Consider the following 16,266-nt stretch of genomic DNA (forward strand, 5'->3'; position numbering starts at 1 on the left):
GACCTGCCGCATCTCGCCTCTTCCCCGTCATATGGGGCAGTTTGGAAATATCGAATCAAGTTTAAGGGTGTGGACTGGGGTCTGTTCTTTGAGGGAAGGATCTAGCCCTAGGAGAAACACGTGTGCTGGCTGGGCCCGGGCAACCTCCACCTCTTCCCTCCTTCCATTTCTGGAGCACAGACTATGAGCCAGGAACTGAGTGCTGGGAACACGAAGACCCTCGAAGCCCCTGGCTTTAAGGAGTGACAGTCTAGAGCAGTGTTTCTTGGACTCTCAAGAGCAGACAGTCCCCTGGGATCCTGCTAAGATGTCGTACTGACTCAGTGGATCTGGGACGGTGATGGAGATGTTACCTGCCCAGTAAGCTCCTCAGTGATGCTGATGCATCTAGTCCAGGGACCACACTGGGGGAACAACCAGTCTAGAATATCTACATCTAGACCCTATTGATTCTAGAGTCATCAAAGCCTGGACCTTTCGCTCGTGAGCCAGAAGTTATCAAAGGTGGTCTCTGGACCAGCAGCGTTAGTGGCACCTGAAAACCATTAGCCACGGAAATTCTAGGGCCTCGCCCCAGACCTTCTGGGATGGGCCCAGAAATCTGTGTCTTAACAAGTCCTTCAGATGATTGCGATGTGGGTTAAAGTTTGAGAGCCACCAGTCTAGAGCCGCCCCGCCCCACACGCCAGGCAGTGGCCACACGTTCCTTGGCCGGACTTGGAGAGCTCAGAAGCCGCCTGTGGCTACCATACCAGGCAGTGCGACTATGAAACATTTGCACCGTGGCAGGAAGTTCTGTTGGACAGTGTGGGAGTGAACATATAAGCAGGTCGTTATGCTACAGGGTAAGAGCTCCTTGGTGGCAGGGAGCACCAGCGCCTCTCACCGACTCAGACGGGGAACAGGAAGGCTGCCCTGAGTGGTTAGTTTTGAAGAACAAGTAGGAGACGGCCAGGGATTTTCAAGGGAGGGGGCTCGGGGCTGCCTGGGCAGGGGCGGGAAGACCAGGTGGTAGGAGCTGCCCAGCTGTCTGTGCCTGGAGCTCGTGGGAGCAGAGAGACAAGGCCGGGGCCAGTGTCCAAAGGTCTTTCCTTTTATGCAAACGCTTCGCCATCCTTCTAAAGAAATGAGGAATCATGCAAGGATTTTAAGAGCAAGAGTGACATTCAGTTTTGAAATGGAGGTGAAATTCACGTAACATAAAATTAACCACTCTAACCTGTACCATTTGATGGCATTCGGTGGCATCTGGCACGCTCACAGGGCTGTGCCACTGTCACCTCTGCCGAGACCCTAACATTCCCATCATCCCCAGAGAAAACCCCGTGCACATTAAACACCTCCTTGTTTCCTATTCCTCCCGGCACGCTCAGTTTTTTAAAGAGCCCTCTAATGTCAGCGAGAGACAGCAGCAAGGACTGACTTGCTTCCACTGAGCTCAATATGATAAATGAGAGAAGCAGGAGACAGTCTCCAGGAATATCCCTGCATTTGAAGAACACCAGGGTCGGAGGAGACCTCAGTGATCTTTATTCCAGCGGCGCTGTTGGCCAGATGAGGAAAACTGAGGCTGAGCAAGGTGGAGACCCTTTCCAAGGCCTTTGATCAAGGAGGTCACATTGTTTAGCCCCAGTGGCTCATTCCACACCCCCGTGATTGTCCTGGGGACAGTCATGCCCTGTTCTACAGGACTGACGGCTCAGCTGTCTGGAAAATCTGCCCTGCTTCCCTGGACCCCGTGGGAATCGAGGACAATGTGTTGAGCCCCTGTGGCAGTCTGAGTCTCTCTAAACCCCTGGGAGGCAGTCCGCAGGGGTGGAGAGGATGAATGGCTTTGGAGGCCCAGCTTGGGCTTGACTGTCCACTGAGTTTAGGATCTGGTGCCTGCGGCGCACCGTTCCCTTTCAGCCCATCTCTTCCTCCGTGCTGCGGGTGATAGACCCTTCTCCCTGGGTGACTGGAGGGTCCACCGGACTGTTGCCCGGGGGGCACTCAGCCTCTGTGCTCTGCCTTCACTAACTCCCACAAGACTCAATTCCTTCACTCCCAACTGAAACAAAGTGTTGGGGGGCGGGGAACCACAAAGGGAAAGGCGCCCTAAAAGAGATTTCCTACTGAGCTATAATTTATGTCAATAATTTATGGATACTTTTCCAAGGGTTCTGGGTCTCTGTCTTGGGAAACTGTTCTCAGAAGCCAGCTTTCAGTTATCTCAGGAGAACCCTCTTTTGGGGCAAGAGCCTTTCCAAATGTTTTAGCTTCATGTGGTATCCAAGCAGCAGGCACAGCACCTGAGCTCGTGGCGGGGCTGGGGCTGGGCCCATTTCCTTCTTTTCGCAGGGGATCCGGAAGGCACACTGCCTAGTAGTAAAAACCCTGTCTTCTCCATTCTCTAGACCAGCTTTCTGTCAACTGTTCTGCAGGCTTCCTCCTCCTCTCTGCCTGGGAAGGCAGGCAGAGCCCTGTGTGGAAGGGCATTTACCCAGGGCTCAGGTCAGCTTAGCTGGGGGTCCTTCTTGACCACCTGCTCCTCCCCACCCAGGAGCCTCGTCAGTGGGATGCCTGCACATCCTGCTGTAAGGGGGCCAGTTTTCAGAGCAGATGAAAGCGAGAAGACAGTCAGTGTTTTTGCAGGGAAGCAGGACAAACAGTACCCGGAGCCCTGCGTCTTCTGCCCTGCGGCCAGCCCCGTACGTCAGGCCCCATGCTGCCTTGTCCCTGTTCTCAGGCTCCCGGGCCCCCCTCCTTGTCTTCCCTTTCCTTTCCTGGCCCAGCTGCCGTGCTCAGCTGATGGGATGAGGCAGCGTCTCCTGGAGTCATCTCTTCACCCCGTGCAGGAGTGAGGGTGCTCCCCTGGGCTTGCGCCCTGCAGGGGTGAGGAGAAACCAAACTGGGGGGTGGGGGTCAACCCACGGTGGCCCTGCCTTCTCCCAAAGAGGGCACGAGGTGCCTGCCGACTGCTGACCCTGAGCCCATGGCCCCAGCTTGGGTCTGGCTCAGAGCAGCCACTGCTCTCTTTCCCACCCGGCCCTACTTCCTACCCAGGACAGAAGCAGCACCTTGTTTGTCCCTGACAGGCTGCTCTTCTGTCTGGAAACTGTGTGTGTGCGTGTGTATGTGTGTGTGTGTGTTTTATTTGAAGAGCAGAATTGTTTTTTCCTCCCCTTTGGTGATGAGGAAACATTCTGTTGAATTTGGCATCCTCAGCTTCTAGGAGACCTTGGTTGTTTGTAATTTGATGCTATCAGGTTGTTGCATAACCTTTCCCACTGGGAAGCAGGCTCTGCATCCTGGGCCTTCTGTCCAGTATGGGGTACGGGTAGGGGTGCAGAAGGGTCAGAGGTGGGGAGGGCTGAGGGAGCAAGGGACAAGGCATGTTGGCTATTGGCCCTGGTCGGGGAAAGAGCCAGCTGGTAGGGACCCAGTGGAAGTTGAATTGTGTGTTCTTCCGGGCCTTTGGCCACCAGGCTTAAAATGTCCCCTTCATCACACTTAAGTCCACGCCAGGCCAGCCAGAGTCATTGGCCTGATGTCCTTTTGTTTCTAGAAAACCAGCATGCTACAGGCATCCTTGGCAAGCGCTCATATTTATATTTAGAAATGAAGCCTGCTGCTTTAGAAGGTTATAAAATGGGCACTCCTCAGATCAGGCATGTTCTTCCACCCAAATCACGAATACAGATGCCTCTGTGGCCCGGGGCAGGTGATAGAAAGGAACACGCCTCCTTCATCAGTGTGGGCTGTGTCTGGGATGCAGGAGGCTGGAGACAGGATCCGGTCTAATGACATTCAAAGTTCATTAAAAACAACAACAACATCAACAATGACAACAGAACCATCCACGCCAAACCAAATGTCAGAGGGCTAAGCTCAGTGTGTGAGCTGCCAGGTTGCAGCTTCTGCTATGTTGTGTCTGTAGGCAGTTTTCTGCTTGTTTGTTTGTTTGTTTGGGTGGGTGGGTGGGTGGGGACTGTTTGGCCCTTCCACAGCAGGCACCAGGCCAAAGGACCTTGCTTCGAACTCTACACACATTCTCCAACGTAACTTTTCCCACAACCCCATAGAGTAAGCACCGTGGCGTCTTCCCTTCGTGACTGAGGGGATTAAGTCCGCTGGAGCTTAAGAACCCTGTCCAAGGCCACACAATGAAGAGGGGTGGCCCTGAAGCGAGACCTGACATCTGCCTGATTCCCAGGGTGCCTCCTGAGTGTCTTGCTAACACTTTTCATACTCTGGCCCTCGGACCCCTGAGAACAGAATTACCTAGACTCAGAGTCCCACCTCGCTTAGTAAATCAGCATCTCCGGGATTCTGCTGGTGGCTCTGCCTCACTGAGAAGTTGTGAACGCCGTGTCTCTGAGTCAGTGCCACGCAGCACTCTGTCCTTTCTGGGAGAGACTGCTATTCCCAAGTATGGGCCAAGCGAGTCTTCGTTGGCTGGCACTGTCTCCACGCATCAGGGGACGCCGCTTCACTTCCGCAGCCAGGGAAGAACAAGGGAGCAAGTTCATGAATCATGGTTCTGTTTATATTTTGGTTGCTGAGGCTAAATATTTATTGCTTTAAGTAAGAGGTTCTGCCTTAATTAGAGTCATAACTAACCACAAGTGCCTTGAAATGCGTTCTCCACAGAAAGCCACATCCAGCTAACGCTTCTTATGTGCCGTACCGCTGATCGAAGTATTGAGGTTTATCCAAACCGAAAAGCCGCTGTTGGAATCAGAAAGTGCATAGGAAGTTAATCTGTGGACTTCTTACCTATTGTTCTTATTATGATTTATAGGTTCGTATTTATGATCCTGTGTCTTAAAAGTATAAAGGTGTGGGCAGTAGGCTACATATAATTTTGAAAGACATTCTGTTCACTCTCTGATCTTACCCCTGCTCTCCTACTTCTGGAATGGGTGTTCTTCATCTTAAATCAGCAAGAGTACATCCCAGGCCAATCAAATCACTATTCCTCAGAAAGGGGCCTTGGCGTGGGTATTTTTTATGTTCCCCTGGTGATTCTAATATGCATTCAGGGGTGGGTGGGAGCTACTGTCCTAGAAGATTTAATGGGTGAGTGTGCAGCCGTGTAGTTAGACCTGGATTCAAATCCTGGCTCTTAGCTTTTGCTCACAGTGTGACCTTGAGCAAATTACTTAACCTCTCTGAGCTTCAGTTTCTTCATTTGAAAAATGGATTTATAAGTACCTGGCTCAAAGGTCATGATAAGGATTATACAAGATAATTCAGAGAAGCTCTCAGCATTATGCTTAGGAGTGCTTAATTTGGTGCTTAACCAGGGCTCAGTCAATAGGAGAGAATGTTGTCACTGTTATTATTGTGTTTAACTGGAAATGAGTTTCCATTTGTAGGAACACATAATCAGTGAAGAGTACCAGGGGACCAGAGGCAGCTCTCCTGGGATCAAGCCTTTGCTAGTGCAGATAAACCACAATGAGCACTGGTATTCAGATAACCAGACTCTACCACCCTGCAGACGGACCCACAGGGAATGCTGGTCAGATTTTTTGTTTGTTCGTCCCCAGCAGGGCCACTGAGAGACTAGGGTTCCAAGTAAGACACTATCCACACTGTGCGGGTTGTATATTTTTATAATTGCTTACCCACACCCTGGACACCTTTCAGATAAGTTGCTTTACAGTCCTAGGTCTATGGGTGTGGCTGGGATATACCATCTGTCTCTCAGCCAGATCCCAAGCTGCAGGCAGCACTTGCTGGCCGGTGTTCACAACACAGAGGGGGATGGGCCCTCACGGGACACACCAAGGAGCTTTACTCGGCCAACCTCTTCCTCTCTTTCTCTTAAACCTGAATCTTTGCCCTGTGGACAATTTACTTGGTTGACATTATATACGTTTTATAACTGGCTGAATTCCTTTTAACCCCTCCAGCTTTCAGCCCTCCGCTGAAATAAGGCGAACATATTGAAGTGTTTTTCTCTGAAACACAACTTAGGGAAGTCCATTGCCCAAAAGAAGCAACGCAAAAGCTTGTGGCAAACCAGCAGAACCTCCAATGGTGAAGACCAATTAGCAGATGCATTAATTAGGGGCCAGCGTACTGTTCTGGAAACATCCCGGAGGCAGAGACCACATCCGGTGCTGACTCTGGTGCTCCCTCACCTGCCACTGCTCAGACTCTCACTCCTGCCTCCTGTTTGACTGTCGGAACTAAAGGTTTATTTCTTGGGATGGAAGCCTTCACTTTGTAGAGCTTGGCCTCCAGGGCTAAGCACACCAATTGAATTTTGTGCACCATAGACATGCAAAGAAGCAGGTTCTTTACTTCACCCACCTGTCCCCACCCCCACCCCAGGCTTCCACATAAAGTCCCCTCACGGGGGTAGAATTATCTGCAGACCCCTAGCACGCACAAGCGTGGACACTTCCTGTCTCCCTGCTCTTTGGCCTTAAGCCGTGACATAAGTCATGCCCTCCGAAGCCGCGTGGGAGCGCCTTTCGTGCTTTCTGTGGTTCTGGGTCCTCTTTTCCGTGTGCGTCAGTACCGGGGAGTGGGCACTGCGTGTGTTTGTGGAAGGTGTGGCTCTCACTGGGAAGACTGTGTCTGAGAACTCTGGGGCCCGGCCAAAGAGCTGCCCATTGAGCCGGCACAACTCCACTTGGTTTTGAGAGCCCCCCACCCCTAAACACAAGCAGTCCCTGGGAGGGGAGCTGTTCTGTGTTTTGTTTCCCACTTCTACACTTGAGGGACTCCAGAGCTGGTCATGAGAAAATCGCAAGAATGCTGAGCATTTCCGGTGTGGTGTGCGGCCGGGGACATCAAAGGTTTAGTGTGAGAGCCGAACCGCAGAAGGCACGTTGCCCCCCCCACCCCATCTCTGTCGCGTTCACATTCACGCCAGCCAAGCTGGGGAGTTGCATGACCACAGTATGTGTGAGCCACATACACGTTTGCTTTGGCAGGGCTTTCTACACGCGAACTTTGTGGAATCCTTGGCTCAACAGGGATGAGGGTGGGGTGTGTGTGGGAGTGGTGGGGATGGTCATGGTTAATTCAAGGCAGCGTGTATTCAGGATGTTTCCATCAAGTATGAGCTCATCTCTTCCAGCCCGCTGGTCATCATTATACTGGTGGTCACAAAGAGACTTAGTGGTTACGAAAGGAATTCCTCTAGTTACCAGAGTGGAAATTCATAGATTGCACATAGATTGTTCTTGCCTCGCCCTGAGAGGCAAGAGGTCGGAGCTATTACTAAGGCTGTCTCCACAACATCAGAACAACTCTTTAATTCAGGGAAAAACAAAGCAAAGCAAAATACAACAACAAAGCCCACACCAGCTCAGATTCTGGGCTTCAGGGAGATCAAATAGCCGGGGGACTTTTTGCCTTTCTCTCTTTTCAAACAATTGTATGTTTTCATCCTGAAGAGATAAATTACATGATGATCGGTAGGAAGACAAATTCATTTACTTAACAAGTATTTGTTAAGTACCTGTGTCTTGGGTACCCAAGACTGATGAAGTCTTGTTCTTGATGTGGGGACGTGCGGGAAGCAAGTCTGTAAACCAGACAGAGTGAAGTGTGAAGTGTGGTGAAGAAAGGGCAGTGAAGTGACTTTACGAGTGACTGAGGCAACTACTTACATATGTTGAGTCCAGTAAAATAAATGCACGTATTTGAAGATAACTAACTAGTTGAATGCACGTAGCTGGTTACTAAAAGAAGTCACTCCTTCGTTGTAAAGATCAGACACTCTCGGGGAGTCCTCCTAGAGAGGGACTGTTGTCCCACATGGAGCTCTGAGATGAAGGGAAGACCCGAGTTACCACTGTCAAAGAACCACCGTCTCCCCTCCTTTCACAGGGGGCAGTCCAGCCAAGCAGACCACCTGGGAAGGAGGGCACCGGGTCCCGGCTGTGGCGTACTGGCCTGGCAGAATCCCCACCAATGTCACCAGCACTGCTTTGTTAAGGTATGAGACCCAAGCCACCGGGACTTGCTGGGGTTTACTGACGGCACAAAGATCACGAAGGCCTGAGTGGTTAGAGACCTGGGGAGGGGACGCCTCGCCCAGCACCTGCCTTTCCCGAGTCTGCTCAGTGCCAGGCTCAGCTGGTGGCGGCATGGGTCTGCCTGTCGGCAATCCTGTGTGCTCGTTAAAGCGATACACGGTGGAATCTTTTCAAGCCACCTGGCTTAACGTCTGGGTGCAGAGGGGACTGGGCGGGTGTTGTGGCCTTCAGCGCTGAGTGGTGTGTCTGCCAAAGATAAGGCAGCAGCAGAGAGGGTAGCGGCCTCTCCTTCTGCCCTGCCCCAAGCTGACGGGAGGGACAGACCACTTGAGCCATCACGATTCCATCCTTGGGGGGTGGCGGGTGTCCTGGGGGTGGCTGTGTGAGGCCAGCATTTCACGGGTAACCACATGGCCCCAAGAGAGGAATGTGATGCCCACTTGCCCTGTAGGGGAGGGAGAAGGTGACGCCACCAGGCTGGTGGGGTGAGAATGAACCCTTAGGTGAGGACAGTCTTCCTGCCTCCGGCAGTGAAGCCTCTGCAGTGAGGCGGGTCACTGGGTGCTCCCAGTGTCAGAAGGACACCTGTAAGTGTGACCCCTCCCCATCACTCTCAACTCCTCATTAGGCAGATCCAGGAGGCCCTCTCCTTGGCACAGAACTTGGCTGTGGGTGGGCCATTCCGAAAGCTGTGCTGTAGTGCCACGTAGCTGCATAATCATATTGGGGACTTTCTATTCATTCAAACCTGGTTCCGCCCTGTGTTCACTGACACAGACCCTTAGCAAAAGTCGGTGTCTGCACGTGTGCCTGGAGGTTTTGGTGTGCTTAAAGGCAAATCTACTACTTCCACCGTATCTCCATCATCTACCAAATGGGTACTGGCTTAAGGAACACAGCCTAATAGAAAAAAGCAAGCTTCACGGGCTCCCTTGAGCACCACCAGACCTGGTGTGCGGGGAGGGGGGAACCGAAGCCCAGGGCAGAGGAAGGGTAAACAGCTCTGATGGACAGAGTAGGGTGTGGGAAGGCACCGCCCTGGCAGCCCGTGGGCCCCAGGACTGGGTCAGCCCTGTGCAGTCAGGAGGGGCTGGAGTCTTGTCATGTCAGGCTGACCGGGAAGAGGGCCAGGCGGGCTGCTTCTCGTGGGGCTGACTTGGTGCACGCAGGCAGGCCAAGTGCTCCCAGGCTGGGCTGCACACACACAAACAACCCGGCCACCTCTCACGTTACATCACTGGAAACCAAGCACGCGCTTCTCATCTGAGAAGAGTGTTTACACGGAGAGTCAACCACGGCAGCGTGATAAAGCTGCATCATCTCGTTGGCCACCTAGGGACTCAGAGGGGACTTAGGGGATAGTTTGGGGACCGGAGGAAGTGAGTCTTGGTGCGGGGTAACATTTGCTGGAGGGCCCCTGGAATTTTTACCAGGACTGTGCCAATATAGTATATCAGCCCCTTCGAGGGTATTTTCTGATGTTAAATCAGCCTGGGTTGCAGCAGGACAGTTTGTCCCTGTAGACTCCACCCTCTCGCTGTTTTCCCACGTGAATCCATGCAGATTCGGGTGGAGCGTCCTCACTGCCAGCACAGGCCACCGCATGTCTGCTGCCTTTTCCCTGAGGTCCTCGGGGTCAGCTCCAAGGAGAAACCTCTGCTAACATTTCCTGCTCTTGGGGACCCAGCTCCCTGACCCGGCGTTCTTACCACTGTTCCAGTGCTTCACGGCTCCGAGGACGCAGGCCTTCCAGATGCGGCCAGTGTCGCTTAGCCTGCACTCTGTTGGCCCTGAAGGATTATGAACACCAGAGAGCAGATGAGTCGATAAAAGTATTCATGTGAATACAGGAAAATACAGAGTGTGTTGGAAGGGGGACGCAGGAGAGAAGGGAGGCATCGGTGTCCTTGTGGAGATAACCCGTGCTCACACTGGGGGTGCACCCGTGTGATGCAGTAAGACCCACGAGAGGTCTGCCTGCACGTGCCCTGACCCCAAAGCCCAGTGACACAAGTAGAGATGGGGGGGAACTTGTTTATTCAACAAATGTTTGTTGCCGTGTCCAGCTGTGGGTCAGACACCGCTCCAGGGACAGATGCTCCTGACGCTGAGGAGCGGGCCCCCCCCTTCAGGGGGGCGGCTTCGGGCAGCACCTGTGGACGGGCCTGCTGGTGGTCTGGACCTGAAACTTGAAGGCGGGGTATCTCAACCTCACAGTGTTTGGGGCCGGCTCATTGTCTGTCGTGGGGTCTGCCCTGTGCATTGTAGGGTGTTTAGTAGCATCCTTGGCCTCTGCCCACTAGATGCCAGTCACATCCCCTCCCCAGTTGTGACAACCAGAACGTCTCCAGGCAGCTCCGAGCGTCCCCGGCGGGACAGGCTCAGGCTGGCTGAGAACCAGATCTTTACACATAAACAGGTGAAGGGTCTGCTCTGCATCCGAGCTGGGAGACCCCCGTCAGTTCAGAGCTGAGGACCTCTCTGTCAGAGATTACTGGGGCAAGTACAAGGTGACCAGCATGGTATGAGACCTGAAACGATTTCATTCGAAAAACAGTGAAAGCTGCTGTTTGGCCAGCAGATGGGATAATCCCCTGGGGACCCTGCGGCTCTGCTCTGACATCCGAAAGGCGGTCATGGGGAGCAGGATTTGACTGGCTCTGTTCAGTCTTGAGCTACAGAAACGTGTCCGGAAATAGGGGCTACAAGGAGAAGTGTGAGCCCTGAGCAGGGTCAAGCCACATGTCCAGAAAGGGCTCCCTCGCCCCCACTCCCTTACGGGGCAGCGAGTAGCAGTGGGGGAGGCAAGGATGTAGCCGCGTGGGCTCTGCAGCGAGTGTTCACGTTTTGCTGTTCGGCTCTGCTGATGCTCTGGGGGAGCTGCGGCCCCTCAAACCTCCGCAGCCAGCTTACACCAGGAAGGGGCGGGTACCTAGTTTTTCCTAGGGGAAACGAGAGGGCATTACAGTGCAGGAAGAAACTTAAAACTAAACACCAAAAACACTGCTCCTCACGTCCCAGGGACTCTTCCCACTGTCCCACGGCCTGGAGGAAGTCCTGCCCTCCCCTCTCCCCCTTACCACGTCCAGTCCCACACACCCCCAGTCCTTCCCGAGCAGCCCCTCACTGTCCTCCCCTCCCATCTTCCCCCGGATTCCCAGATATAATGACCCCATACTCTAGGAAACCCTGTCCCTTCCCACCCACTCCTTTGCCCTAGGATGCACTCCAACCCAGGGCTACACAGCGCAGCGCCTCAGTTCCCATCAGCGAGGGTCCTGAGGTCCAGGTGCTTCCGCTGCAGCCCCGCGGCACCCCTCCCCGCCCTGTCTGCTGGGGCAGGGCCCTCCCACATCCTTCTCTCTATCACCCAGTCTCCACACCCAGGCTCCTTGGCAGCTCCTTGGATAAGAACACTGATACACACACTTCCTCCGAACAGCCTTCGGTGCCTTGGGCTGGTGGAAACCATGGTAAGAAAAAAGAAATATATTTTCACACGGGCAGGTGAACCTGCAAAGGTGCCCCTGCCCACTCTGATGGCAGCCTTTCACGTCATCGAGCAGAGCAACCACAGCCTCGCCTTCAGTGGGCAGGCACCTGGCTGCCCTTGTCACCACCAAAGGACCATGGAAATGGGCTTTTCTTCCTTCTAAAGTTGGGGCACATTTCTCCATCAGGTCAGGAGGCCCAGTGCCAGGGGCCAATGAGGCTTTGGGAGCACATGAAAGTTTTACCAGAAGAAAGAGAAAAAAACCTTTCAGGTTGAAGAAAATGGTTCTACGCACACTCTGTATATGTGTGTTTACGTCCACACAGCTGCGAAACGTGCTTTTGGCACTTTGTGTGGAGGGAAGGACTGGCAAAGGCACTGGTGCCAGGCCCTGCGCACGTCAGGCTGTGGCCCTGTCCAGAGCCCCCACCCCAAGTAGCATAATGAACTGCAGACACTTGAAAGTGTCAGGTTTGGATCTCTCTCTCTCTCTTTGTCTTTTTTCAAGGTTTTAAGACTCCCAGGACCAAATTCTTAGGTGCGGTTTGAAGTTTGGAACCGCTGGGTTGTTTGGTAGCCTTTGTAGGCTGGTGTTTCTCCGTGGTCACGCCCAGCCTGGGCAGGCACTGGTCTGTGCCCAGGGGGATCTCCCTCTTGCAGGGGAGGCTCAGGGGCTTGGCTCCTTCCCTCACATGAGCAAGGGCTCAGGACAGCCTGAGCGTGCCAAGCAGTGCTGGGACCAGCCAGTCACCGGAGGCACTGGCGCTGTTCTTGTGGGCCAGAGGTCTCCTGTGTGCTCTGGGTGGACAAGCTTCCCGGTAAACTCTGAGACACAGGATTCCGAGAACATTAGACTTAGTGCCGTATAATTAGGAGGCCAAGCCTCATGACACAGGGGAAAAAATAAGACGGAAAAAGAAAGTGCACCATGCCTTCCAAAATCTAACACAGACCCTGTTTCTCTTGCTCACTGATGTGACCCATCTGGACACAGACCTCTCCGAGGGGCATGAATCAGAGAAAGCTCAGATGAACTGCCCCAAACACGCCAGGGCCTTTTCCCACTGCACTGCAGTCCTCCGTGCTGCCCGAGTTGTGGCAGGAACCTTGGACTCTGGACAGGTTTCTGGCCTGTGCTGCACTTGGCAGTTGCTTTCCTTGCACTCCTCGCCGCTGCATCAGTGTGGGGTGCCAGCTCCTGGAGCATGTATCTCAAGGGCTAGGTTGCCAGCTCCGTAGACTGTGAAAGCGGAAGGCAAATTGGAAACACTCTGTACTGTAGTCAGAGGAGAGACTCCTCCGTCTGGGGCTGCAGGTAGAGCCCTGGAGAGGAGAAGGAGGCTGGCGGAGGGAGGAGGAGGTGTGTGGCAGGTCCCACCCGAAGCCCCTTGTGGGGGGAAGCGCTCCCTCCGCCAGATGCCCAGTGGGGAAAGGGGGAGGTGTGATCCTCCAGGGCCCCAGGGAGTGTGTCTGAAGTTTGCTGGTGCCCAGCCCCGGCCCAACCAGAGCTTCCTGCCTGGGGATGTCCCCCCTCATGGAGGCCCTGCCCTCCGGGCTCCATCAAGTCCCACGGACTCTTCGCTGGCCCAGTCCTCAGATCAGCAGCTCTGTCAAAAGGGCAGCCGGTCAGTTCTTTCCGGCAGGCTGGACGGAGACGTGCCCTAGAGTAGAGTCAGATTGTACCATGTGAGTTAAAGAAAGTCCGATTAACAAAATCCAGCCAAGTGTTACCCACGGCTGCCCAAGGGGTGGCCTCTGTGTGCATCGTTTCGTCCCGCTCGTGTCCGGAGGTGCTCCTTGTCCGTCATAAACACTTAGGTTTTGTAATGCGGAAAAAGAGCTCAGGTAAAGGAGAAGGAATGTGTCACACATCATGGGCTTCTGAACAAAGACTGGAGATGTGTGACACAGAGACCCAGGGAAGGAAAAACAAAGTACACATTCCCTTGCAGACACCTGTCACACACTGTTCCCTCTCAGTGAGTGGCTGTGGCCCAGTTGGTGACAGGCAGAACGGCTTAGATGGGTCCACGGGGGTGCCCCTGTGAACAGTCACGACAGACGTTCAGAGAGCACTTTCTGAGTGCCAGCTTCTTCTCCGTGCCTTTATTAAGATAATTGTGCCCATTTCGGAGAACAGAAAACTGAAGCCCCGAGGAGCTAGACAGGTGGGGGCACTGGGATGTGAGCCCAGGCAACCCTGGCCGGGGAGCCCGGTGCCGGACCCCCAGGCCATCCTGCCCCTTGTAGGCGCAGAAATCAGGGTGGGACCTGAAGGAAGGGCAGGGAGGCTGGGGGGCGGGCCACAGTGGAGGCTGGGTTTGGGCTGGTTCGGGTGGGTCTTCACCACAGCGTGGTCCGGGGCAGAGCCTGGGACCCCGGGCCACGGCTGTCCTGCTCTCCCCGCAGTGTGCTGGACGTCTTCCCCACCGTGCTCGCCCTGGCGGGGGCTCGCCTGCCCCGAGGCCGACGCTTCGATGGTCTGGATGCCTCTGAGGTGCTCTTTGACCGCTCGCAGACTGGACACAGGGTGAGTGGAGGACCTGTGTCCCGTCCGGGGCTCGTCGAGGGGTGGGCCTGCCGCCTCTTGCCTGGGGCCTGTTCGCCTTTGTGCAGACAGAGTCATCCTCAGGAGAGGCAGGCAGGCGGCCGCCGAAGATCCAGTTTCAGAGCCCCGAGGGTGACTCCGCGGAGCTGAACCTCTCTTTCCTTTCCTTCCCCCATAAGTAGCCCAGTTTGCCAGTCCAGATTTATGTCTAGCTACTTGGTGGAGGGCCGGTGCACAATGGTGCTTATTCCCTGTGAGAGACCTCTGGGTGCTGGGACGGGCCCCTGCAGAGCCCAGCATGAGGCCTTGCAGCCTCCACACTAGCTTTCGGCTGTGCCCCCCCCCCCCCCCCCCCCCCCCCGCGGCTCCCCGGTGTCCTCTCTTCAGGTGCTCTGAAGCCCAGCTGAGAAATGGTAGACCCGATGACCTTTCCTTGCCATTTTTGCGTGTTCTCTTTTCGCACAAAGGGGAAGAGGAAGTGGGAGGAGGGAGGGAGGACAGAGGAACTGGAACCCCCTTTGTAAGGCTCTGTGAGCACAGGGCTCCTCCGTCAGGGACCCGCACATCAAAGGGTCTATTTATATTTACGTCTTTATCAAGGGGCTCACACGGAAGTGACTCAGATGCTACTCAAATGTACCGGGGCAGTCGCTGAAGCTGGCCTTCCCACTCGGCCCACCCCAGCAAGCCTGAGCAGGCCGTCGATGCTTCTGAACACTCATTAGTTTCTAGGTGTTGTCAGATGATGCCTGGCACGTCCCCTGAAGAAGGACGCTTCTCTCTGGAATATCTGGTCCTCTAGAGCCGCAGACCCCCCAGGTCGGGCCCTCCTCCTGAGCGGCAGCAGCACAGGAAGAGGGTTTCCTCCTTCAGGCTGGAAGTTTGCAGACTGTGACGTTGGTATCCAGGACATCAGTGAAGGTGCTCCTGAGTGTTTGTCACCATGGCTAACGATAGAATAATCGGGGTCACCAGGAAGTGATTCAATGACTGTGGTCTTGTTGTTGGTCGCTTGTGGAAGCCAGTTCCTCTGCACCAACTTCCATTCTCAGAGTAGAGACCGCTCGCTCCTTCTCAAGTCTGCAGACACGTGGAGCCCCCATCCGCAGGGCTCAGCAGTTATTGGTCTAGTGCCCAGAGGGGCTCGGCCAAGGAGTCAGGAATGAAGACCCGATACAAACCGCAGCACTGTTTGGGCTTTTTGTGGGAACCTATGGGACGTGGGAACGCATGATGTGTGGTGATGCAGCTGGAGTTGGGCCGGCCGCACCCCACAGCCCAGATGGAAGTCCCCATGGTTACTTCTTGCTAGAAGCTACTGCTGAGATGTTCAAGAGTAAAAGCACGTGGGTGCAGCCACCTGTGGGCCTCCCAGCCTCCCAGAGCACTAGGTTCTGGCAGGGTTAGCGAAGACGGTTGCTGTAGGATTATTTGGAGCTTGAAGACAACATAGGTAGCTGTTGGCCTTGGTCTGAATTTGGCCTTGGTCTGAATTTGGCCTTGGACTTTTCTGGTCAACTACTAAAGAGGCCGTACTAAATCATCTGTAATTTGCTGAAGGAAGGCCAAGAGGTAAAACTGAGTGATTATACAGGTATACACATATATTTATATGCATATACATACATGTATATACATGTGTACACGTGTTTTTAAATAAACACAATTTAACTGTGGTCACCCTTAGTTATATCCTGGGCTTAAAAGGATTCTGATATAGCTTGGCTTAGAAGGAAACCATTTTGGTTTTGGAAAGCTCAAAATAACTCCCAGATAGTCATCTCAATACACTATGCAAATATGTTTCAGCAAGTGGGTTCTTCCCTATTTTGCAAATGAAGTAACCTAGAGGCACTTGCTTTTTGGCACCCTTTTAGGTCTTTTGTGGAGAGGTTTAAAGGCAAATTAATGGGCTACTGGCTTTCCTACTGAATGGTCTTCTCAGTAGTCGCTTCCTGGGCAGCTGGGGACATCATGTGATGTGATATTCAAAACCCAAAGCAGCCGACGTCATGCTGCATATTCTTGCATTTACTGACCCATCTGCTTCTGATCTTGACAGCTCTGTGTCTTGGCAAAGAGGACAACCACGGTGGGGGGGGGGGCAGGAAAGGGGGTGCAGCCTGGCACCAAATTCCCACTTTGTACTCACCCATCTCCCAGATGGAAGTGGGAGGTCATAACGTCCCCACTGGTCAAGTCAGATCTCAGCTCCAGGTTGCTGTGAACAAGTGCAAAAAGGG

The 16,266-nt window shown here is 53.9% G+C and overlaps 1 protein-coding gene across 5 annotated transcripts in view; it reads left to right on the forward strand.

Annotated features, from left to right (window-relative positions):
- Positions 1–16,266, forward strand: part of ARSG (arylsulfatase G) — a 120,255-nt gene that overhangs the window by 68,583 nt on the left and 35,406 nt on the right. For 4 of the 5 annotated variants that reach the window (XR_008389737.1, XM_053655566.1, XM_053655581.1 and 1 more), the window contains exons 9-10: positions 7,834–7,942; positions 13,843–14,005. Coding sequence is in view for 4 of the 5 variants with exons in the window: in XM_053655566.1 (XP_053511541.1) it covers positions 7,834–7,942; positions 13,843–14,005 (272 nt within the window). In the remaining variant the exon portion in view is untranslated. The remainder of the gene's footprint in view (positions 1–7,833; positions 7,943–13,842; positions 14,006–16,266) is intronic. The other variant, XM_053655583.1, reaches the window with a different exon arrangement.

This window comes from Artibeus jamaicensis, unplaced genomic scaffold (genome assembly GCF_021234435.1).
Source record: "Artibeus jamaicensis isolate MK-2021 breed Jamaican fruit bat unplaced genomic scaffold, CSHL_Jam_final contig_1998, whole genome shotgun sequence".
Classification (NCBI taxonomy): Eukaryota; Metazoa; Chordata; class Mammalia; order Chiroptera; family Phyllostomidae; genus Artibeus; species Artibeus jamaicensis.